Source organism: Bubalus kerabau, chromosome 23 (genome assembly GCF_029407905.1).
Source record: "Bubalus kerabau isolate K-KA32 ecotype Philippines breed swamp buffalo chromosome 23, PCC_UOA_SB_1v2, whole genome shotgun sequence".
Classification (NCBI taxonomy): Eukaryota; Metazoa; Chordata; class Mammalia; order Artiodactyla; family Bovidae; genus Bubalus; species Bubalus kerabau.
Window position 1 is genome coordinate 33,889,686 of NC_073646.1, and position 24,346 is coordinate 33,914,031.

The 24,346-nt window shown below is 55.2% G+C and overlaps 2 protein-coding genes across 2 annotated transcripts in view; one reads left to right on the plus strand and one right to left on the minus strand.

Moving 5' to 3' along the window:
• GTF2IRD1 (GTF2I repeat domain containing 1) overlaps positions 1-24,346 on the minus strand; it is a 117,504-nt gene that overhangs the window by 40,242 nt on the left and 52,916 nt on the right. The window contains exons 8-17 of the mRNA XM_055561667.1: positions 23,000-23,083; positions 17,617-17,800; positions 12,237-12,262; positions 10,731-10,839; positions 9,867-9,904; positions 9,201-9,281; positions 8,472-8,561; positions 4,045-4,092; positions 2,830-2,895; positions 1,580-1,763 (exon numbers count right to left, since the gene is read on the minus strand). Of these exons, the coding sequence (XP_055417642.1) occupies positions 1,580-1,763; positions 2,830-2,895; positions 4,045-4,092; positions 8,472-8,561; positions 9,201-9,281; positions 9,867-9,904; positions 10,731-10,839; positions 12,237-12,262; positions 17,617-17,800; positions 23,000-23,083 (910 nt within the window). The remainder of the gene's footprint in view (positions 1-1,579; positions 1,764-2,829; positions 2,896-4,044; positions 4,093-8,471; positions 8,562-9,200; positions 9,282-9,866; positions 9,905-10,730; positions 10,840-12,236; positions 12,263-17,616; positions 17,801-22,999; positions 23,084-24,346) is intronic.
• On the plus strand, positions 11,520-12,003 carry LOC129637496 (cytochrome b-c1 complex subunit 7-like). Its single transcript, XM_055561668.1, has one exon. The coding sequence runs from the start codon at positions 11,527-11,529 to the stop codon at positions 11,857-11,859; it is 333 nt and encodes a 110-aa protein (XP_055417643.1). The 5' UTR covers positions 11,520-11,526; the 3' UTR covers positions 11,860-12,003.

The window sequence follows — 24,346 nt, forward strand, 5'->3', positions numbered from 1 at the left end:
CCGGTGTCCCCTGCATCAGAAGTGTGGAGTCTCAACCACTGGACTGCAGGGAAAGTCCCTCAGCTCTTGACTTTGACCTCCAACCTCATCATTGGCATCTTGGAAAACGGCATCACCACCATCCTAGCTGCTCAGTCCCCAACCTTCAGTCATTCAGCCCCTCTTCCTCTCACACCCACATCGTATACATTGGCAGATTCTACCAGCTCCATCTTCAAAACACTGCCTGAATCTGATGACTTCTCACCATCGCACCTTTACGGAGTCCAAGATGCCACTGTGTCTTCAGGGCCAGGTACAGCCTCCTTACCGGTCCCACCCTTCTCAAAACCGTCCAGTGAGTTCTCATTACATGTGAAATAAAATCCAAACCCTTTACGCCAGCCCAAGACCCTGTATAATCCAGCTCTTTCTACCTTTTGTCTCGCCACTCACACTCTTCTCTCGCTCAATCCACACCAGTTACACTGGCACCTTGCTAGACTTGAAACGCACAAGCATGTGCCTGCCTCAGGCCTTTGCACCTGTCATTCCCACTGCTTCAATGCTCTTCCACCAGATATCTGCAAGGCTTGCATCATTAGGTCTCTGCTCTGATGTCCCCTCCATCGACAGGTTCCTCCTGCCCCTCTCTGCCCCTTTAACCTGCGTTACAGCATTTATCTCTACCTGATATTATATTGGGATTTTATTTGATGAGGTCAGCCAACTCAACAGCAGGACTCAGTGGCATTCACTGATGTATCACTGCTGGCACATGGTGGGCACTCAAGGTGCATTTGTGGAAGGAAAGAATCATGTATCCACTATCTGTACCTGGAGCACCACCCTCCCTGCTTAATCTGGTGCAAGCCAGGCTCCACAAGAGCTCCCTGCCCTGCACCCCAATGCCAGTCTGCCACTCTAGGCGTGAAGGACACCCTGAGTCTCCCAATTTGGGGGCCATCTACTCCTGTGGGCAGAGCAAACCTTTAAATATCCCCTCTTTCTTGTTACTTTCAACCAAACCAAACCTAAGTTTGCAAGACATCCCAGTAACACAGAGAAGAGTGAAACAGGTCACCCCCAGGCCCTCCTTCCTCTTTTAAAAATTCAATAGCTGCCTCCATCTCCTCCAGAGGGACTTTATATCTCAGTTGGGCACACAGGCTGGATACAATGGACCTCCTTGGGTCCTCGCTGATGAAAACTAGATGCTTGAGGAAAGAGAAGACACCTGAAATGCCAACGCCCGATTTTCCAATCCAGGGAAAATGGGGCATTGTCAGTCCGGATGCCTCCAACCCCCAGAGGATGCTCAGAATGAGCCAGTAGGCGTATTCCTGTCTTACATCCAGGCAAGCTGGGGACTGCTGTCCTGGGGACTGAGAGGCATCAATCCGGTTGCTTTAGGTCCTTCAGGCCTCGGCTGGGGCTGGCAAACTTGTACCTGCACAGTTGAGGCCAAACTTCATCTAGTGCCCTATCATCAAAATACAAAAGCGCCTTCCCCAATCTAAAGAGGAAAATAGCTACTTGGCACTTCTCCTTGGTGCTGAGCAAGCCTGAAGCGGCTCCCGTGGACCCTGTCGGGCCTTACCTCTTGATGACAAACTGGATGCTGTTGCTGGCTTCCAGGATCTTCCGGAGCTTGGCGATCCCAAAGCAGTTGGGCCTGCGGAGGGAGATGCCTTCAGGCAGCCCCACCACAAACAGCTCCTCTGGGTACATCAGGAACTTGGAGTAGGGCACCTTGACAGGCTCCGAGATGCCAATGGCCTTGGCTGCAGAGATACGGCTGCTGTAGGGCCATCCAGATCTACGGGGCCACGAGCCTCGATTCCCACCTCCCATGTCTGCATGGGGGGGCCAGAGCCCTTTTGAAACTTAGCTCTCAGCTGAACCTTCCTGACCCTCCTGAGAGGTTAAGTACCGTCAGCCTCAGTCTTGTGGGTAAGTGGCCCAGAGCCCAGAGGGGATGTGACTTGTCTCAGGTCCCGGGATCCCTCAGGTCCCGGGGATTGGAATCCAAGTCAATGGGACCCTCAATCTTACGTTCAGTCCACACCCTCATGCCCTGGCAGTGCAGGAGAAACCACTGACAGCTGGTGAAACCTGGTATCGGCTCCACCCAAGTCCACTCATCCCCGTGCTGCCAGAAAGGCCCTCTGGAAGGTCCCTCTGCCACCATAAATAACCCCAATCCCGTGTGGTCCAACACCACTCCTCGCGAACTGGAGAGATCTGAGGCCCAGGCCAGGCACTACCACTCACTAGTCGTGGGGCCTCAGACAAGCCATGGCACTTCCCCAGGCCTCGATTTTCCTCATCTGTAAAATGGGTATTAGGACACAGGGATTTTTGTGAGACGGGATGGGAGAAGGTGTGTGAAGCACCTTGCCAGCGCCTGGCCAACCACAGGGGCTGAATGAAGAGCAGGCTTCTCCCCTGCCTTTCTAGTAGGAAAGATCTTGCCATGCGTGCATCCTCCTGAGGACCCTGAATGAGGGTGTCTGTGGGGGACAGAGGGGCAGTTACAGCTGACACAGCGGCCTCTCCCAACTGAGGCTAAGGCAGACCATGAGTGTGAGTGTGTTGATGGAGAAGACAGGGGTGCTGTGTTTCAGAGGGTGGGGTTCTCCAGCAGTGCCTCAGTCTCCCCAGGCGGGATGTCTGGAGCTGAGGAGGGGGCTGGGCAGCAGCCCCTGCAGTGCTCCAGCGCCCCCCCTCCCCCGGCTCCTCCCTGTTCAGGGAGCAGCTGCGATGGGGGGGGGGGGGTCAGTCCCTCTGATAACACGGCAGCTGGAGGGAGACCCAGATACCCCCAACCCTGCCCGGCTCCTTGCTCACCGTATCGCGTGTTGAAAAGCAGTTCCACCTGCTTCCGCAGAGGCCGGATCACATCGCCGTGACTGTCTGGAAGGCAAAGGGCAGTTTGCTGAACCTCCCCAGCGGCAGCAGGACCCTGCTTCTCAGCTCATGTCCCAGCTTTGCTGGCACCAAGGATGCCCTACGCTGAAACCTTGGAAAGGGGAAGGGTGGTGATGGCAGATAACCTATTTCCTCAGAAGTGGCCTCTCTGCAGACAGGTCCACAATTCCTGGGCTCAAATATCTGCTTGTGAAATCGGGTCTAGGGCATCACCAGGCCTGAATGGAAGGTTCTGAGGCCTAAGGATGACCATGCGATTTTCTATGTGAATGTCACTCTCGACCAGCACAGTGACTTATGTATGTATGTATGTATGTATGTGTGCTCAGTCATGTCCAACTCTTTGTAACCCCCTGGGCTGTAGCCCACCAGGTTCCTCTGTCCATGGGATGTGTCAGGCAAGAATACTGAAGTGGGTTGCCATTTCCTCTCCAGGGGACCTTCCTGACCCAGGGATTGAACCTGCATCTCCTGCATTGGCAGGTGGATTCTTTACCACTGCGCCACCTGGGAAGTCTAGTCAAGCACAGTGACTTAGCTAGTGTGTGTACACTAAGCCTGCAAATTGAGTGTGCTGCCACCAGATGGCAGTAGACATCTGTTAAAATTGTAGAGTCACACTCCCCACTTTTGGGATTGGGAAAGAGACACTCCTCTCCTCTGACACCCACTCATTCCATTCCAGGGGCAGACACAGCCCCATCCTCACCTTGACCTCCCTGCCTGTCCTACTCCCACTCTTTGCAGGCTGGGAATGAGCCATGTTCCTGAGACTGAACATGTCTACTGGACCCAAAGCCAATTTTGTGCTTTCAGGCCTTGTTCGACTTGTTCAGGAAGACTAGGCTCAGACCTCAGCCTTAAAAGCTTTCTGGAAAGAAGTAGGGTGTATATAAAACAAAATAAGAAAGTCTTACAGTGTCTCTTACCAGGAACAGCTGCTCCTACCTCTGACCACGTACCTCCTAGTTCTAGAAAACAGGTCTATAAACCTTCTCCCAATTCAAGTAGCCTATAGGACACCCACCCCCAAACCCAGTGTCTGGAGAGAAACAAAAGGGAGCTGTGGGACAGGGGAGGGGAGGAGGCCCGGGTAGGGAGGGAGAGAGAAGTGGGAAGCAGACAGTGCCTTACCCTCCACTGGCCTTTCCTCGGGCCGAGGGTCCTCGCCGGCGCCTTTGTCTGAAAGAGAAGAGGGAGCCATGCAGCCACGTTCATCATCTCTGCACCTCCAAAGTGAGGTCGGACAGGCAGGGAGTGCAGGCCGAGTCCGGAGAACAGCACGGTGACCCCCAGACAGGATCAGGGACCCCAGTTTTGCACAAGCACCCACCCTCGCCTCCATGTGAGCTTTCGAGACCGGACACCTTTGGGATGCGTGGCCTGGAGACCAGCCCCACGCCACCCCATCCTTCCTTCCACTGCCTCCAGGCTCTGCTCAAGGAACAGAGGAAACGCAGCAACAAGACAACGCCTGTCCTCCTGGCGTGACGCCAGACACAACACGTGATGTCAGACGGCAGTGACGCCATAAAGACAGACAGAAGCACAGGACTTCTCTGGGGGTCCAGTGGTTAAGACTTTGCCTTCCAATGCAGGGGTTGTGGGTTCGATCCAGGATCAGCGAGCCCACACGGCTCATGGCCAAAAATCCAAAACATAAAACAGTAGCAATATTATAACAAGTTCAATAAAGGTTTTAAAATGGTCTGTATACAAATAAAAAAAAAATCTTAAAAATGGAGACGGATAAGGGGATGGGGATGTGAACCTATCTAAGGTCATAAGGTTCTGGGGCCTCTGACAAGGTGACTTGGCCCTGGCAAGGACTCATCCTTGTCCCCAGATGTGGGTCCAACTGGCAGCAAAGACACGGCACAGGGAACAACACGGGAGGTTAGGGCTTAGGCTGTAAGCGGGAGGGGGGAGATTGGCCTTGGGGGGGACCGGGGAGAGGAATACGTGGGTCGGATCCAAGTGTCCAGGAAGGAGAGGGACACAGGCAGGGAGAGGGGAGCCATGCCTGTGGGAAGGGTGGCTGCAAACTCAGGAGATGGACAGATTTTGGCAGGAAGATGAGATACAAGTGCAGACAGGAGTCGGGTGCCGGGGCGGGACCTCCATCAGCAGCGACTCTTTCGTGCCAGCACTGGAGGAAGGCACAGGGATTTTCAACGCTTGAAACAACCGGAAGGGAACTGCAACTTAGGAAGCTTGCCCTGTGTTGCCAGGTGCTGTCCCACGCGGGGCCAACCCTTGGACGGCCCCTTTTCAGCCCACAAGGCTGGGCCGAGGAGGAGGGGTGGAGCAGGTGGATCCCGGGTCTGCTCTCGGCCAGCTGGTGGAGAGGATACTCGATGAGAAGGGACGCAGGGACTCCCGTGACAGGGAGAGCTCCCATGACGTGGTCAAGGCCCCACTCTCTCGGTGCGGGAAAAAGGGAGCCTGCTTTTCAGATCACCAGACGAGCTGGAGCCTTGGGGCTCAACCCCGAAGGTTCTGGAAGGTTTCATCTCTGCTCAGCCCCTGATTTTAAAAGGGCCAGAGCTTTAGGACTAAACTTTCATCAGGGAAACAGGTACGTTGTGGGCAGTGGATGCTGGGCCCACCTGACTCCGCCTAAACAGGCAGTTCTGAGCTGACATCAATTCCTGGAAACAGTGATGGAGGGTGACCAGGCGGATCACCAGCCCAGCCCCCAGCTCCACACACACAGCTCCCCGCTTCCTGTCTTCTCCCTTGTCCCCTCCCCTGCTTCTGTCCCCAGCCTTACCCAGGTGCTGATCCCCAGGGCAGCCCCTAAAAAACACCCCACATGCTAGGCTCCATCTCAGAGACTGGTCCCCAGTGAACGCAACCCACAACACACATCCTGGGGTTGTGACTTTCTCCTGTGCGTTTCAGCGCAGTGTTCCAGTCTGTCAAAGCCATGGGGAACATCATTCTTGGACAGATGGACCATTCCTCCCCAGGGATCTGCAATCTGCATAATCTTGCTGCCTAAGGTCTCACCAATACATGTTCAAGGAGGGACCAAGCCCTCCAGGACACTGGGGGAAATCTTCCCCCAGTGGAGGCTGGGATCCCCCTAGAGCCCCCTTTTCTTGCTTGAAATTCAAATAACTTTTTTCTTTTTTCTTGGCAGTGCTGAGTAGCATGTGGGATCTCAGTTCCCCAATCAGGGGTCAAACCCCGTGCCCCTTGCATTGGGAGTGGGGAGTCTTAACTACTGAACCGCCAGGGAAGTCCTCAACTACCTTTCATTTAAACTGAAAACACTACTTAAAACTGTGTTTAGAGTCGAAACCCTTTTGTTTATAAAAGTCATAAGGAGCTTCTCCAGCCAGCCCAGGGTCAGTTGGAAATGTTGATGGCATAATGAGTCGACCCACTCCTGTGGCTGACCCCACACGGGGTCCTTTCTGAGGGCTCACGGTCGCCCATGTAGACACCCGTCCCAGAACTGCGCCTGGGACTGAGTCCACCTGTCTTTGCTTTGGGCAAAACCTCATCTCCAAGTCTGTCGTCAGCTCATCTTTGTCCGCCGTGACTTCTCATATCCTATAGACAGCGGATCGCAGGTATTACCTGGAGACCCATTCACCCACAGCAGACCTGGGGACCCTCGATACCTCCTCCTGCTCTAGACTCCCAGGTCCAGGTCACTCTCCTGTTTTCCAGACCGTTTTTCCTGACAGGGAAGACGGAAGCAGACGAGCAGCAGAGACGCTCTGCCTTTATTCTGTCACCACCCATCTGGGCCCGTAGGAAGCCTTCTTATTTATTTTTCTAGTCATTTGTTTATTTTTGGTAGGGGAAAATTAAAAAGTGCAGCAAGGCATACAGAGTATGGTAACCAACCCTCATGGACCCACCAGCCGGAATGAATATATGTGAGCATTTTGTCATATTTGCACATGATTTTTTAAAACATTAATAAAACATTAGCGATACTATTTTTACATTTCAAATTTGGAAAAATGCTATATTGTCCATATCTTTTTGCACTTGCTTCTCACACTGAACATGATGAGCTTTTTTTTGCACTGTTCATTGAAATACACCTACTATGCTTTTGCACGGTGTCCTTAAGTAACACCCCCCCTCCACCCCACCAGTCCCCATCCCCCCATCAAGCCCATACTTGACATCACACGCAACGGTAACAAACTCCAGCCCTCTTCCTAAAGTTTCCTGCCCTGGCCCAGCAGCCCTTGTTACAGAGTTTTCCAAACTCAAATCATTTAAGGACTAATATAATTTTCCACCATATCTGGAAACCTTGTATAATTTACTATTTGTCTTTCTAATGACTTACTTTTCAAAAATGTTAACTATGTATAATTCTTTTTTTTTAATTAAAAAAATTTTGGTTATACCTCATGGCACGTGGGATCTTAGTTCCCTGACCAGGGATTGAACCCACAGCCGAAGCAATTGGAAGTGTGCAGTTTTAACCACTGCACCACTAAGGAAGTTCAAATTCTTATTTCTTATTACCTATGATAACATCTGTTGATAATGGTTGGAGCCGAGCGTGTGAGATTCATTAAATTATTCTCAACTTTTTGTGGTTTTGAACATTTCCGAAAAACAAAACATGGAGAACTCCACCCTCCTCCTGCTAATCTCCACCTGCCCAATCATTCCTCTTGTCTAAATTATCACAAGTGTCTGTCTTTCTCTCTAGCCCTCTAGCATCTATTCTCAGCTCCCACGGTCAGAGTGGGTGAGTGTGTGTGCCCAGTCATGTCCGACTTTTCGCGACCCCATGGCCTGCAGCCCGACAGGTTCCTCTATGCATGGAATTCTCCAGGCAAGGGAGTGGGTTGCCATTCCCTCCTCCAGGGGATCTTCCTGACCCAGGGATCGAACCAGGGTCTCCCACACTGCAGGCAGACTCTCCCACACTGCAGGCAGACTCTTTACTGTTGGAGCCACCAGGGAAGCCCCGTAAACACTAGACCGCCAGGGAATTTCCCTATTTTTCTATTGCTTTGCTTACTGTCTGTCTTCCTGCACTGGCATGTCAGCCCACAAGGGCGGGGGCTTTGCGGTCTGTTGGGTTCACTGCTCTGTCCCCAGCACTTTGCATGGGACCTGGTATATAATAGGTGCTCGATAAGTAGCTACTGAATAAAGGAACAAATTTATCCACATGGGAGCTCCTGGGAAAGACAGAGTAACCAAGCGGAATATAACTCAGAGTCTAGTTCAAGTTTTCAGAAAGGAACCTAGCCTGGCTGGGGGAGTCAGGCATATACTGAGTTTCTTCTAAGGGGGGCAGTCAATACCCAGAAAAATCCCAGGGAGGTGGGTTCCAGCCCATCTCCTTTCTGTTCCTGTTAGTTGCTCAGTCGTGTCTGATTCATTGTGACCCCATGGACCATAGCCTGCCAGGCTCCTCTGTCCATGGGATTTCCCAGGCAAGAATACCGGAGTGGGTTCCCATTCCCTTCTCCAGGGGATCTTCCCCACCCAGGGATTGAATCTGGGTCTCCCACGCTGCAGGCAGATTCTTTACTGTCTGAGGCACCAGAGGAGCCCAGCCCGTCTCTTACCAGTCAGCATCTCCATCCCGTAACCAGAATCTTCTGAGGGCAGATGTCCAGGCATCGAGTCTGTCATTTCCTCAGAGGCTGGGGAAGGGTCTGGAGGCAAAACTCCACATGATGAGAGGATCTTCTGTCTGTCCCACCTTACCATGGTCCCCAGGGACCCCCAGCCCTGTACACCCCTAGAGCAGGACCCTACAGGAAACCTCCCCTTGGACTCTGGGAGGGTAGCTGTGCCAGGGGTCAGCGGGAGCCCAAGGGGCCTGGAGCCCTGGATTTACCCCATACTGACCCTCCAGAGGCCAAGGACATGCCCCACTTCACAGACGTGGAAACTGAGGCCCAGAGGGATCCAGGTCTGGAGTCAAACTCAAGTCTTCTTATTTCAACGACCTTCTCTTTTTTATTTTCTTTTTTTCTTAAAATTCTTTCCATTCTATTTGCTTTTTGGCTGTGTGGCATATAGGACCTTAGTTTCCCGACCAGGGATTGAACCTGGGCCCCCTGCACTGGCAGGGATGGCTGCAGAAAGCACCCAGAATGCTGCACCTTTTCATGGTCAGACCAGACCGAAAAACAGTGGCCTGGAGACACCTTCTTGGCCAGGGCAGGTGCTAGAGAGACAGTGGGTCAGCCCAGGAGGGGACGTTTTGGTTGTGGCAGTCCCAGGGCCCCCGTTTTGGGAGCTGCTCCATCTCTGAAGGTTCAGGTGTGGGCGGCAGGATCAGCCCTTACCTGGGACGGTGACCTGGATGATATCCGGATCCTCTGGCTCAATTTTGATGGGTCTCAACCCACCCAGCTCCCCGGAGGTTCCTGCGAAACGAGGAGGAGATGAGGGATCCGGTCATGTGGGGGCATGAACTTGGCCCGGTAAGGTAGGTCACTCCTGAACACTCCCCTGTCTGGGACTCGTTAGTAGCACCAGAGAAAGTCAAATCAGCTCTGGTGTCTGATCTATAGGCAGATGCGGCATATAGACCTGGTCACTGAGACTGGAATTGCCAAGGATGAGGAGGCAGTGGTAGAATCCTACACAAAGCCACCACATCCCACGTGCCCCTCCGCGGCCCTCAGCCTGCTCTGCAGCTGGGAAGGGGGGACAGTGGTGAGCAGAGGATTTTCCTTAGTCCTCCAGGAAGGACTGATGGGGGGAGGAGAAGGGGATGACAGAGGATGAGATGGCTGGATGGCATCACTGACTTGATGGACATGAGTTTGAGTAAACTCCAGGAGTTGGTGATGGACAGGGAAGCCTGGCGTGCTGCAGTCCATGGGGTCGCAAGGAGTCGGACGTGACTGAGCGACTGAACTGAACTGAACCGGGCTCATAGTCTGAGCCTGCTTCCTGCCCAAGGCACCCACCGCTCCGGACACATGCAGTGGGTTCCAGCTCCTCACCTGGCCCGCAGTCTTCGGAGAGACTGCTCTTGTCTGACCTGTGGGAAGGAAGTCGAGAAACGACATGGCATCACCCCCTGTTCTCGCCCTTCGAGCAGTCAGGGGCCCTCAGTGGCTGCCAATCCAGAACACACCCCTGACCGCACCGGCTCCCACCCCAGCAAGACTCCCAGGGCCCCGTCGCCCAGGACAACAGTCTCCTGGCTGCCCCGGCCAAGGCCCTGCTCCCTCTCCTGGGGTGACCTTCCAGGTGCCCACCTTGCCCACCTGCTGGCAGCTCCCGAGGCCTGGGTCTGGCCAGTCTGGGAGCCCCACAGCTTAGCACGAGGTGGGGGTGTGATCAGGGCTTGCTGGGGGGGACTGAGCTGTAGGGACCACCAGCCTGGAGGGGGTTGGGGGCTCTGGGGTGGGGGGAAGTGAAGCTGGGGAGGGCCCTGGGCTGGATGATTCAGTTCATTCACAGAGCACCGTCAGGGCAGAACCAGACCAGACGAGGGGACTCAGGGACAGATGGCCCATCCCTGGCGCCCAGGAGCCCAGGGCCTCCGTGCGGACATTGGTGAAGGGTGACCAGGCCATGAGCAGAGTGCAGGGCCTTGTGGCCACGCAGGGCAGACGCCGGTCTAGTCTGTGTGGCAAGGAAGGTTTCTTAGATCCCGAGGGTTGACGAGAGTCCTCTGGGTGAAAGAAAATCAGCAGAGTCTCTGTTCCTTCTGGGTCGCTTTAGAGTCTCCCGGGCCCGCAGTGGGGTGGGGCACACAGTGTCTGTGTAGAACGGCCCTGTGCGGGGTGTCCAGGTGGAGGGATCCGGCCTGTCCCTGCTCCTCCCCGCAGAGGTGGGGTGGGGATGGCGGATGGCCTTACCGGGTGGTCCCAGCCAGATCCAGGACGGCAGCACGGGCCACCTCCGTAGAGGCGTCCTCTGGCGGGCTGGCTGGCTCCAGCTTTGTGGGGTCTTTGGTAAACTTGTTCCCTGGTAGGGAGAGCCAGGGAGGGGCAGGGTGGTCAGGCAGGAGGCTCGCCAGCCTTCTTGGCCTGGGGGGGCGCCTGGGGGCAGTTGCTAGGGGGCACCCATCATGTATGGCCTGGCCTCCGCCCCTCCCTGTGGTCTCTGTATCCAGCCGAGCTGGAAAGGGGTCCAGGGAGAGAGACCCCTCCTGGGACGAGGAGTAAGGATGGCAAGGATCTCAGAGGACTGGGCAGGAAGGAGAAGCTGGAAATGACCACTCTGACCGCACATGTGCTACTGGGGCTCAGGGAGCCCTTGAGAAAGGGGCCAAGTCTTCCCAAGGCTGTACCACGGGACCACCCTCTACATTTAGTTATCCCAGGAACCCAGAGCACCAACCCAGAGGATGGAGCTCTTACCACTTCACGGATGTGGAAACTGAGGCCCATCTGACCTTGCCCAAGGTCACAAAGCTGGGGGAGGCAGGGACCCAGATACATTGCACCCCAAGATGCGAGCTCCCTTTGCAGTACGCAGCAGAGCCCACCTCTTTTTCGTGAGAGGCGGCCCGCCCACTGCTCAAGGCCTGGGCACTTGGGTTTGCATCCAGACCCCGGAGCTCACTAGCTGGACTTCAGGGAAAAGAACAGAACCCACTTAAGAGACTATTGAAAACTAAAAGTTAAAAATGCTAACAGCTGTCAGATCAACATGGCGGGCCGGCCAACTGTTTCAGCATCAAGCAGGTGGCTGGAAGGTATTCGAAAATGGTATTACAGTGCTGCCGGGTTCAATAAACTGGGCTTAATGCAAGATGACACAATATATGAGAATGACGATGTAAAAGAAGCCATAAGGCTTCCTGAGAACCTTTATAATGACAGAGTGTTTCGCATTAAGAGAGCACTGGACCTCAGCATGAGGCAGCAGATCCTGCCTAAAGAGCAGTGGACAAAATATGAGGAGGATAAATTCTACCTTGAACCATATCTGAAAGAGGTTATTCGGGAAAGAAAAGAGAGAGAAGAATGGGCAAAGAAATAATTCAGTAATCTAAATCTGTGGATACAGCTGTTCTCAAGTATTTTTATGAAGTTGGTTAAACCTGAAGTGTACAATGTAGAACTATTTGGGCTGTAAATGTATTACTTTAAATACATATTATAACTATTGTTGGGAAAAAAAAAATGCTAAGAGCTGAGGAGAGTACCTCTCACGTGTTCGCATTTGACAACATCTGGGGCTGGGTGTCCTGATGGTCTGTCTGCACCTGGGAGCTGGGGGCCCCCATGTCTGCCCCAGAATGCAGAAGCCACCCCCAGGCTCCCTTCCCACACCAGGGTCTGGTGTGATGGCAGCTCAGGCACTCAGGGGCATCAGCTTGGTGGCTTTAGAACAAACTGGACAGTCCCCACACATACCTGTGAAAATTCGCTCGTCGAACATCCTGGGGAGAGAGGAGAGACGGGCGTGAGAGGGGAGCCGGGCTCGGGCCCCTTCCGTGACGGTCACTCTAGCCCCACATGCAGGCTGCAGCTGCAGACCTGGCACCAGGTTGGCCGCACATGGGGGCAGGAGAGGGCACGGTCCAGAGGAGCCAGATAACCGCCAACAGCCAAACACCCCAAACCATTTCTCCACAGTCAGGGGAAGCATCGATTGGCCAGGCCCTGGGGGGGTCCCAGAGGGTCCAACCTATTCATCGCGACACCCGGGGGCATGGGGGGGCTTCCTACAGACCTCAGTTCTCCTTGGCCACAGTTGCTGGATAACTCACACCTCTCTCCCCCAGGGCTCCACACCCTTTACCCACCAACACCTGCATCTCAACGACGGGAGATCCCGATCCCCCAGCACAGGCTGGGCTTGTCCCAGATTGTAGCCTTGTAGGGTGACGCATGGGACCTCTCAGGGGTGTCTCAGAAGCCTACGGGACCCAAGCAGGGAGGGGGTCGGAAAAGACTTCCTGGAGTTGAGGATGAGGAGCTCAGGTGAGAGGCCAGAGAGGTGGGCCAGGTAGAGACACGGGGGAGGGCTGGCAGTTCCACATGGCCAGCTGGAGGTGTCCCGTGGGAGGTGACCAGCCTGCAGCGCTGTGCCCCGGCAGGTGGTCTCTACCCCATGGGCAAAGGGAGCCTCCAGGAGGGCATGGCACCCTTGGATCACTCCATCAGCACACAGAGAGCGGACTGCAGCAGGGATGGCGGATGGCCCAGGGGCCACGCAGGGACTCCTGAGTCATTCTGATAAGACACCTGGAATTCTTATTCCAGGAAACAGAATGGAGTAAAGGTCGGCAAGGCTAGCTGCCTGCCTCCGGGGCTGCTGTTCTTGCTGCTTTGCTCCCAGCCCCCACCAGGGTGGCCCCCAGCAGGCTGAGGAGCTTCACGCAGCTGGTCGGGGGGCAGGGGGCGGCTGCAGTACAGCCTGTGTGCCATGAAGTGGCTGGAAAAGGGGCCAGGGCTTTGGGTACTAAACTCAAGCTGCAGAGGTGACATGGGACAGATGAAGGGATGTGTGTGTATGTTAGGGGCTCAGTCGTGATTGACTCTTTGCAGCCCCACAGACTGTATAGCCCACCAGGCTCCTCCGTCCATGGGATTCTCCAGGCAAGAACACTGGAGTGGGTTGCCATGCCCCTCTACAGGGGAATCTTCCCAACCCAGGGGTCGAACCCGGGTCTCCCGCATTGCAGGTGGATTCTTTACCCTCTGAGCCACCAGGGAAGCCCCAAAAAGGAACGGATGTCTGAGTTGAAATACAACGGGACCCGACAGTGCCCAAGGCAGACCCAGAGGGAAATTGAAACAGAGGCAAAAAGGCTGCTGACACAAGGCAGAGCCTGGGTGGCCGGGGCAGTGAGCCTCCAAGCAAGACGCCTTCTCTTATTCTGAGAGGCCTCTGGCTCCTCCCATGCCCCTGGAGGCTCATGCTTGTCGGGGTCCCCCGAGGCTGAGCAGCAGCTGCAGGGAGGAATTCTGGGGACACCTGCCTTCTTCTCCGAACCACTTCCTCAGCCCCGCCCAGCAATGGGAGGCCGCCAGCATTAATGGCGGTTTTATGATCTATGGTCACATTTACTTATCAGGGAGCCCAGGGGAGGGGGCTTGAGACCTTGGCCTGCAGTTCCTGGTAGAACTGGAGGCAGCGGGCAGATGACAGGGAGAAGGTCTGATGTGGGAAGCCCCTAAGCCCCTTACTCACATCCATTTAGTCCCCAATCAGTGTTATGAGGCTTGAACAATCATCAGCCCCATTTTACAGATGAGGCAAGTGAGGCACGGAGCAGTTCAGTAACTTGCCCAAGGACACACAGCTGGGAAATGGTAGGGCCATTCAAACCTAGGTTGTCGGCACTGATACACTCAAGTACTCTTCTATATGGAGGGAGATGAGGTCGAGGGAAAGGCCTTGTGTTTGCTGAGCAGCTACTACAGGCCAGGTATGTTAGGTCCACCTCCTCATTTTAGGATGAGAAAAACCTGAAAGGTGGGGCATCACTTTTTTAAAAAAATATTTATTTGGCTGGGCTGGGACTTAGTTGCGGCATGCGGGATCTTTAGTCGTGCATGCAAATTCTTTTTTTTTTTTTTTTTTTGTGCATGCAAATTCTTACTTGTGGCATGTGGGATCTAGTTCCCCGACCAGGGATCAAACTCGGGCCCCCTGCATTGGGAGCGCAGTCTTAGCCACTGGACTATGTCAGTGGGGGGTGCGGGCACCATTATCTCTGTTTTTACAAATGAAGACACTGAGGCTTAGAAGAGAAGTGCTATTCTAGGTTATCACACAGTGTGTGATTTCAAACCCGGTCTGCCTGATTCCAAGCCTCCTCCTCCAGGAAGTCCCACAGGCTTGCTGCTCTGATGCCACCAAGTCTGCACCTGGAAACATGTTTTGATTCTCCCGGAACTCATCACAGGAGTGACCATCACTCCTGGGGGCAGGTGAGGATTGTGCCTGTTGTTTCATGAGGTCCTCAGTAGAGCTCAGTGAAGGGCTTGGCCCTCAGGAGGCGCCTGGCAAATACTAGTGAAGGATTAAACAAACTACAGTTTGGATAGAGGGGGATGAAGGTGAGGTATTTGTGTCACAGCAAGGACGCAAATACCACGGTCAGGTATGTAAAGGGTCACAGGGATGTCCTTGCTGCTTTCCGCCCCACCTCCCTCGCTACCAGGAGTCAACTGAAGGCAAAGGACCCAGGCAGCAGCAAAAGAGATTTAAGCTAGACAACAGTAGGCACTTCCTGAAAGAAGGGCGCTTGATTCCAATTCACCTCCAGAGTGATTTATCAAGTGGGATCCCCGCCCCGGGGAAGGGGTTCCAAGGGCACAAGAGGCGGCTCAGAGGTGGTCCCCCTGCCACCGTGTGACGGCGGGTGGTGGGGGCGCCGATGGGGGGAAGAAGCCACCTGCTGCCGGAGGGGTAAGTTCTTTCTGAGTGAGGACAGGGGACGGCTTCCAGGCAGGAAAGGGAGCCTTGAAAGACAAGACAGGTGGGAAGGAGGGTGGGGAGCAGCGCCAGGTAGAGGGAAGGGTTTCAGCAAAGGATGGAGACAGGTGAGGCGGCAGGAGCTCAGAGAACCAGGAACGAAGGTGGAGAGAAACCGAGGTGTGTATGGAGGTGGCTGACAGATGACAGCGTGGCACCCTGGGAGCGGTCACATGGTGAAGGGTTCTGAGAGGGGGTCCCCCACCGTTAGAGCTGGCTTTCAGAGTCACCACCCCCAGTGGCAGCGAGATGTCTGCCCAGCTCTGGGCCATGCTCAGCCTCCTCTGCTGGTGACCCCTCCTCTTCCCAACCCCAGCCTCTAACATGGGGATCCCAGGGTCCAATGTGGGCCCTCTTCTCGTCTCACCTCTATCTCTCTCCTCTGCCCTGTGATCCCTTCCTGGACCACACTGCCAACTCTTGAGATTTCTTATAGTTTTTTTTTTTTTTTTTTGGCCATGCTGCACAGCATGAGGGATCTTAGTTCCCTCACCAGGGATTGAACCCAAGCCCCCTGCACTGGGAGCGTGAAGTCTTAACCACTGGACCACCAGGGAAGTCTGCAACTCTCAGATTTCTATCTCCAACTCAGACCTGAGCTTCTGACCTCTCAGTGGGGCTTCTGAAAATTTCATCTCCTGAGCATCTCCAAGATGAACTCAAGCAGCCATGTGGGGGTGATCCTTCTTTCCTGCCCTCCACCCCATTTCCACGGTCCACCCACCAGCACACAACATCGGCATCACCCCTCAGATTCGATCCCCAATCCAGCCACTTCTCTCCCTCCGCGCATCATGCCAACCAGGCCTGAGGCCACAGCCACCAACTCACACCAGTCTCCCCCAGCAGCCAGGCTGGCATCCAGCAACCCTACAGAGGTCCTTCCCAAAGCTCCAGAACAATTCCATGTTCTCAAAGACAATCCCCACCGTCTGGAACCCCAGGTGTCTGGGCTGCTCACTAAAGTCAATTCTTATGCCCAGATAGTGCCCAGCTGGGTGCGGGCGGTCTTTCTCAGCCTCCAGGTCTGGCTTAACAGATGGGACCCTCAGAGGCCCACCTTCAACAGGTATTCAGCCCCCCTCCACCACCATTTTTCCTTTCTCCCATGACTCTGTTTATTTCCTACGCTCTAAGAAATCAGATGGCACGAGTCCAAATTTGGACAAGCACTTCCATCCATCCATCCATCCATCCATCTGTTCCACAGATAGGTACTGGCATCTCGCACATACCAGGGACTGCTGTGGGTGCTGGGGATTCGGCAACGAGCCACAGCCCCAGCTTACAGTCTAGTGCATCAAACGTGCAAGCAGGCACGTGAGTCCACACACACGGTGGGAGCGCGCCCCAGAGAGCTCCCGGAACAGACGCCTGGGAGGGGGCCAATGCAATCAGTGACGCTGGAGGCAGGGGGGCTGGACAGAATGGCCTCTGGCCCCCTCCCTATCATCTCAAACTATTTGGGAGGAAGCATCCCAGGAAGTCTGGCCTTGCCTGGAGACGCTGGTTCGGCAGTGAGTTGAGCCGGATGTGAGGGCAAGGTCCTCTGCGGGAGTTGGGAGACAAGGCGGGGATTGGGGGTGGAGGAGCAGGTGGTAGGTCTAGGTCTAGGAGGCAGGGGCTGCCATTCTGGAGTCCGTCGTGCCTGCCCTCTCCCACCCACCTGCACCAGGGAAACTGATCACCTGGAAGAGCAGGAAAGGCAGAAAACTGCCAGCAGGCAGGGCCACCCAACGAATGGGAGGTGCAGAAGGTGAGGCTGGCCCATCCCACCCGAGCTCAGGGGGGCTCCCCTCTGAAGGCAGTTAAGGGCAAAGGCCTCAGCTCGTCTTCATTGTTGTTTAGATACACAGTCGAGTCCAACTCTTCTGTGACCCCATAGACTGTAGCCCGCCAGGCTCCTCTGTCCATGGGATTTCCCAGGCAAGAATACTGGAGTGGGTTGCCATTTTCTCCTCCAGGGGATCTTCCTGACCCAGGGATGGAACCTGCGTCTCCTGCATCGGCAGTTGGATTCTTCACCACTGCACCACCATGAAACCCTCGGTTCTTCTTTAGGGGCAGGAAAACACCTCTAAAAACTTAGCAAGTGCCCACTTGGGCCAAGCACTGTGCCTCCATTTTTCCATTTCATTCTCAGAAGAGGCCAGGAGGAGGAGGCCACACAACTGTCAGAGAATCCCTTCATTCACCCCACCCCCTTGTCACTGCCCGAGGGCCCCGCTTCATGCCTGTTGTTCCCCCCTGCCCAGCTCTGCTACCCTGGTACCCCGAGCCCAGGCTCCCCTGCTCCCCGCCCCCTACCTCTTAATGACAAAGTGGATGCTGTGCCGCTCCTCCAGGATCCGCTTCAGCTTGGGGACTCCGTAGGTGCAGGGGCGCTTGAAGGGGATCTTGTCTGGGATGCCCACGATCTCCACGGCCTCCGGGTCGCAGGCGATCTTCCTGTAGGGGACGGGGACCATGTGGTCCAGGCCCAGGGCTTCCGCTGGAAGGGCAACGGCAAGGCTGAACGCAGGATGGAGGCTGCGGGACATGCAGGGCCCCAGGGCCTGGTCATCACCACCTCCCACCTCCCAGGTGTACCAACCACTCTGGCCACACAGCAGCCAGAGGGGATTCTCCTGAAATATGTCACTCTGCCCTTTAAAAAATGCCCATAGTTTCCCATCTCACTCAGCAGCAGCCAAAGTCCCACAAAGCCCTGTGTGACCAGAACCTCTGACCTGATCTCCCTCCTTTCACCGCTCTCTGCTTGCTCGTCCCAGTCTCCCCAGCTTTCTCTTTTTTGCCATGTGAGATCTTAGTTCCCCAATCAGGGACTGAACCTGTGTCCCCTGAATTGGAGGGCGGAGTCCTGATCACTGGATCACCAGTGAAGTCCCTCTCCAGCCTCCCTGTTGCTTCCCTAACGCGCCAGGCACACACTCACCCCAGGGCCTTTGCACCTGCTCTTCTATCTCCTCAGACACTCTTCTCCCAGATCACAATAGCCTTCCTTCCCTCCCTCTCCCCACTCAAGCGTCCTCTCAGCTGTCACCTTACCAGCCTAGAGCAGCCCCTCCATCCCTCCCTAGCCCACCCCGCTTTGTTTTTCATCCTACATTTATCATAACCTGATGTTACAAACACATTTATCTGCGCGTTGGTTCACTGTCTGGGACTGAGCTAGGGCAGGACACACAGTAGCTGCTCCCTGTGTATCTGGGAGTCAATGAGCGGCTTCAGGAAGCTTCCAGGCTCATGCTGGGCTCTTGGCAAGATGCTTCCGGTCATACAGGTATGCCCTTTCCTGCAGGGAGGGGCCCAGTATGCTGCTCACTCGTCAGTGACATAGATAAGACGCTGCTGGAAGCTGACAGCTTTGCCAACAGCAGCGTAGATGGAATCTGAGCTTGGGAAGCAGTTCCTTGTTCTTTTCTTTCAGACCGTTTGGTGTGGTCCTGCCATTTCGGTCACTCATACACCCCAGCTTCTCCTTTCTGCTCTTTTTTAGTATTTTAAAAAATTAATTAATTAATTTGACTGCATCGAGTCTTAGTTGTGGCAAGCAGGATCTTTCCTTGTGGTGTGTGGGCTCAGTAGTTGACATGCGTGGGCTTAGCTGCTCCATGGCATGTGGGACCTTAGTTCCCCAACCATGGATCAAACCCACGTTCCCTGCATTGCAAGGTGGATTCTTAACCACTGGGCCATCAGGGAAGTCCCTTAGCTCCTCCTTTCCATTTATTCTCTCACCCAGTAGTTTTGAATGCCTAGTATGTGCTTGATGGTGCTATCATGGGGCCCCAAAGCCTGGGAGACAAAGCTGGGCCGGCTGTCCACTTCGCTCGTGCCTTGCCCAAGGGTGTCTCCAGCCTGTCCCAAGGCCCTGCCAGCTCCCCTCTGCCCCTCAGGCCGCCCGCCATCTTGGCCTGGCTCCTCGGGTCACGCCAGGCTTCATCTGCATCCAGACAAGTGCCAACCCAGACCTGGGCCGCCTTCCCTGCCATCAGCCACGCCGGGACCCAGGCAGGACACAGTCCCCGTCCGGGACGCCGCCAAGACTGTTTCTCTGTTGACGCGGCCCAGGTCTGCGTTGGCGGCTTTGGCAGCCAAATCCCACTGTGAAGATCACACTTGGCTCGTTGTCTAATTAAACCCTCGAAATCTCAGCAGCTGTCAAACCATTTCTCTCTCTCTCCCCACTGCCACCGGTTCCCAAGCATCACCAGCCACCCCCCAGCCTCAGCACTTGAGTGATGGGTTCTTGGGTTTTTCGAGTCCATGTGAATCCAGCTCCGCTCGGGTTCATCTGACTTACTGGGCCTGTCCCGCCACCAGCCCGGACAGAGATCTGGTTCGCAGAAGCCCCAGCTGCTGACTGCTTGGAAGGGGAGGATGGAGCCCCCATGTACAATCCTTGGACCCTTGTATCATTTCAACCTCTCCTCAGTGGTAGAGACGTTGAGGCTTCCTGAAGGCTGGGGTCCCCTCATTCCTTTTCTTTTTTTCTCTCTGAACCCCAGCCCCATCACTGGCCCACTTCGCCCAGAGTTGGGAGCTGAAATGGTGGGGGTGAGAACCAGGAGCAAGATCTGCAAGTCCTGGGTCTGTGGGATGCTTCAGGCATCCAGACAACATCCCCACCCACCCAGAGGGTCTCCCAATACTCATGGGGGGCAGCTTCTCCCCTGGGGAGCCGAAGGGACAGCTCAGAGGGAGCCCTGGCCTGAGCGGGGGCGAGGTCTCAACCACTTCAACCCCAACACTCCTCCTTGGGTTTGGCCATGGTGGTGGGCCCAAGGTACTGGCCTTGGGGACAGGCGGAACATTCTGGAAACATCCAGCACACACAACAGGCTAAAGACTGGCAGTGGCTGTGCCCATGTGGTGAGGGCAGAACCCACCCACTGCAGATGGAACCAGCCTTCCCCAGCTACCCTCTCTCTGCTCCCCCATCCAGCTCACACCTGGCTGGGGAGGAAGGGGAGAAACTCAGCTGACAGCCCTCTGCAGTACCCCGCCTCGCTCAGCCCCACCCCAACCCACCAGCCCACCAAGCCCACGTGACTCAAGCTTCCCCAGCCCCAGGGTGGATCAAAGAACACCTCCTCCAGGAAGCCACCCCTGACTCCCCAAGCCTGGCTCTGAGTCATCCTCCCTTTCTAAGGCCCCCCACTCCTGCATGCCACTACACACCAGCACGTACTACAGTATACCACCGTGTACCACCGCAGACACATCTTTAGGCACCTGCTGAAGCACCTTGAGACCAGAGCTGGTCTGAGTGCCCGACACAAGGTCGGGGGCTCAAAACGCATTACTGAGAAGTGAGCCAACGGGTCAGTGAGTGAGAACAAAAATGAAGGGAAGAAAGGGGGCTTCCCTGATGGTTCACTGGTGAAGAATCCACCTGCCAATGCAGGAGACATGGGTTCAATCCTTGATGTGGGAAGATCCCACACGCCTAGGGGCAACTAAGCCCATGCCCCACAACTACTGAGTCTGTGCCCTAGAGCCTGTGCTCCGCAACAAGAGAAGCCACCACAATGAGAAGCCCACGTACCACACCTAGAGAGCAGCCCCCGAGCCTTGCAACTAGAGAAAAGCCTGTGCAGCAACAAAGACCCAGCACAGACAAAAGAAATAAATAAAATTAAATTTTTTTAAAAAAGGGAAGAAGCAAGTGCGATATGTGATATAGTAAGGACACATGTGATCTTCAACTCTGCTGTGCGTGTGCGTGTGCGTGTGTGTGTGTGTGTGTTTGAGTATGTGTGTATACTTAGTCGCTTCAGTTGTGTCCGACTCTTTGAGATCACACGGACTATAGCCCACCAGGCTTCTCTGTGATAATACTGGAGTGGGTTCCCATTTCTCCTCCAGGGTATCTCCTGCGTCTCCTGCACTGGCAGGTGGATGCCTCACCGCTGAGCCACCTGGGAATCCTTCTGGCAAACTGCCAAATCCCTGGAGGGGGTCGTGGGAACTGCAGATGGGTAGACAAGTTGGACAGAAGTGTGGGTGCCCTGGGGACCCATTATTGTGAATGGTGTCTGAAGTAGGGGTGCGATCTTGGGGGACTGAGCCCTTAACCTGGGGGAGGGTGTCTGTAACCACGGGGAGTTAGGGTCAGAATTAAAACAAATGTAGGGCCCCAAGCTGGTATTCACAGAGAACTGCAGGGTTGCGTGGCATGGTAAACACTGATTTCTGCTGTCAGAAGTGTTGTGAGCAGAGAAAGAGGGTTTTTTTCAGCCAAGCAGCGGGGGAGAGGAGCCGGCCAGGTGGCTCAGCGGTCATGAATCCACCTGCCAAGCAGGAGACTCGGGTTTGATCCCTGGGTCAGGAAGATCCCCTGGAGAAGGAAATGGCAACCCACTCCAGTATTCTTGCCTGGAGAATCCCATGGACAGAGGAGCCTGGAGGGCTACAGTCCGTGGGGCCGCAAAAGAGTCGGACACCCCTTAGTGACTGAACAACAGCAAGGAGGGAGGGGGAGCAGAGGAGCCGTCTTGATTTGGGGCTGGTCTGGTTATGGTGAGAAGGTCAAGGTTAGGGAGGACTGGGCACCTCCAGGGCACCTGGCAAGTGGCTGTGGACTCCCAGGGCAGTGCTCTCCCCCGACCCCACAGGCGCAGCAGTTCCCCAGCCCCGGACCCTCCTCTCTGTCCCTGTGGCTCTGGGTGGTGCCCCTCCCCCGGTCTCCTCATGCAGAGGGACCACCCCCCGGGGGCTGCGTGATGCTGGTGAGTTCAGTGACATCACAGCTGCGAGCCGAGTGATCTGGGGGTACGTGCGTCACCTCATCCCACCCTGGCCAGGGCCACACTGCATCTGATCAGAGCGGGGCTCACAGGCAGAGCTCCACAGAGGCTGAGCTAATCAGTGAGGGTGAGACGGGACTGCTGATGGGACAAAGAGGACCAGGTGTGGGAGGGGACTTGGGGATCCCGGGACTCAGCGTGAATTTCCAGGTCTGGCCCCTGCCTCCGAGCCAACCAGTGGCTGCCCTGCACGCTTGGCTGAAGCACCACCATGTGGGAGACCCCCCACCCTGGCCCCGGTTACCACCTGTGTCTGTTGCCCAGGATACCATGAGCTGACATGTGCTCTGAGCCCAGCTCTGGCCTAGGTGCCGGGGACACCGAGGGGCCAGGGCTGCCTGGGCCCCTCATGGGGACAGATACAGACATGGTGCATCAAGCATGCGACATGGAACAGAGAGGAAACCATCAGGGTTTTGAGGGCCCAGACTGAATTTTGAAGAACAAGTAAGGAGTCTGGTCCGAAAAACCTGCAAAGGGCTCGTCGGGCAGGGGGCACACCAGGAAGGGGGCACAAATGAGGTGGCGGGATACGGCACGATGCAACGGGGAACTTGTGGGCACACCAGGCCGACAAACATTTCTCTGGATGGTCCCCTAGATGGGCAGTCACCCCACCAGGCTTCCAGCCCGCCTCCCACAGGTGAGTCAAAGTCTGGGGCTATGCCATCAGTCCCCCCGCCCCCACCCGGGGAATCTGGAAGGGAAATATTGACACAACCACCCCCTCCCCAGACAGGAGATGACATTCGCGTTGATGGTGCGCGGGTACCAGCATATGGCTCCTGCTGTCATGTTGGGGAACAGGAGTGATTGCCACATAATGAGCTGCTCAGCGCGCTGCCGGGGCCACCCCACGGCCCGCGCCGCCCACTCACCATATCTGCTGTTAAACAGGATCTGCACGCACTCCCGCAGAGTGTTGATGTCCTCGGTTTCCTTTATGAAGGCGTCCCATTTCTCTATCAAAACACAGGAGGGACAAGTGAGGCCCGTCCGAGCAGGAACCCCGCGGTCTGGAGGCCGCTGGCCTCTGTCCACCCACCGCATGGGTGTGCTCTGTTTTCTGCGGTCCTGCCTGACTCTGTGTGACCCCATGGACTGCAGTCCCCCAGGCTCCTCCATCCACGGGATTCTCCAAGCAAGAATACTGGAGGGGGTCGCCACGCCCTCCTCCTCCAGGGGATCATCAAGACCCAGGGATCGAACTCATGTCTCCTGCACTGCAGGTGGATTCTTTACCCTCGGAGCCACCTGGGAAACCCCCGGTCCGCCCCATGAGCAGTGCGTATCATGCAGGCACAGCCAGTCCATCCTGGGCCTCTCCTGAGTCTCGACCTTCAAAACCTAACTGTCATGTCTGATGTATCCGGGTTCTCACCCAGCTCTGGCCTTGTCGGCATCCCCTCGAACCCTCAGCCCTGCTGGCCTCTCCCACAGAGCCAAAGTCTCTGCCACAATTTAGCGTGAATCACTAAAGAGATCATTTGGTTCATTAAAATGAAAAAAAGGAACATCTTTAATTTATTAAGTGGCTATCTGGGCTAAGTACTTTATTCATATGTAACATCCTAGTTGGGGCTTCCCAGGTGGCGCTAGTGGTAAAGAACCCGCCTGCCAGTGTAGGAGATGTAGGAGATGCGGGTTCAATCCCTGGGTGGGGAAGATCCCCTGGAGGAGGGCATGGCAACCCACTCCAGTATTCTTGCCTGGAGAATCCCATGGACAGAGAAGCCTGGCAGGCTACAGCCCACGGGGTTGCAAAGAGTTGGGCATGACAGAAGCAATTTAGCACGCAGTATCCTAATCAATCCCTCAGAACAATTTGTTAACATAGATAACAAACGCAGCATTATTTCCATTTTGTATGTGGGAAAACTGAGTCTCAGAGAGGCTGAGTAACTTGCCTGAGATCACCCCGCTAGTACCTGGTTTCTTAACAAACCTCTCATCAAAGTGAGGCTGAGACCTCCACAAGGCAAAGTTGCTGCAAAGTCTCACCTCATCCTTTTTTGGGTATAAATGAATTCCACATTTTCCTGTCCCCTATAACTGCGTGGTACTTTAAAAATGTGTCCACAGGACTTCCCTGGTGGTCCAGGGGCTGAGACTCTGGACTCCCAAAGCAGGGGGCCTGGGGTTGATCCCTGGTCGGGGGAACTAGATCCCACAAGCCACAACTAAGAGTTCACGAGCCCCAAGTAAAGACTCTGAGCGCTGCAACA

Coding starts and splice junctions, on each gene's coding strand:
- LOC129637496 (XM_055561668.1), top strand. CDS start 11,527: ATGGCGGGCCGGCCAACTGTTTCAGCATCAAGCAGGTGGCTGGAAGGT.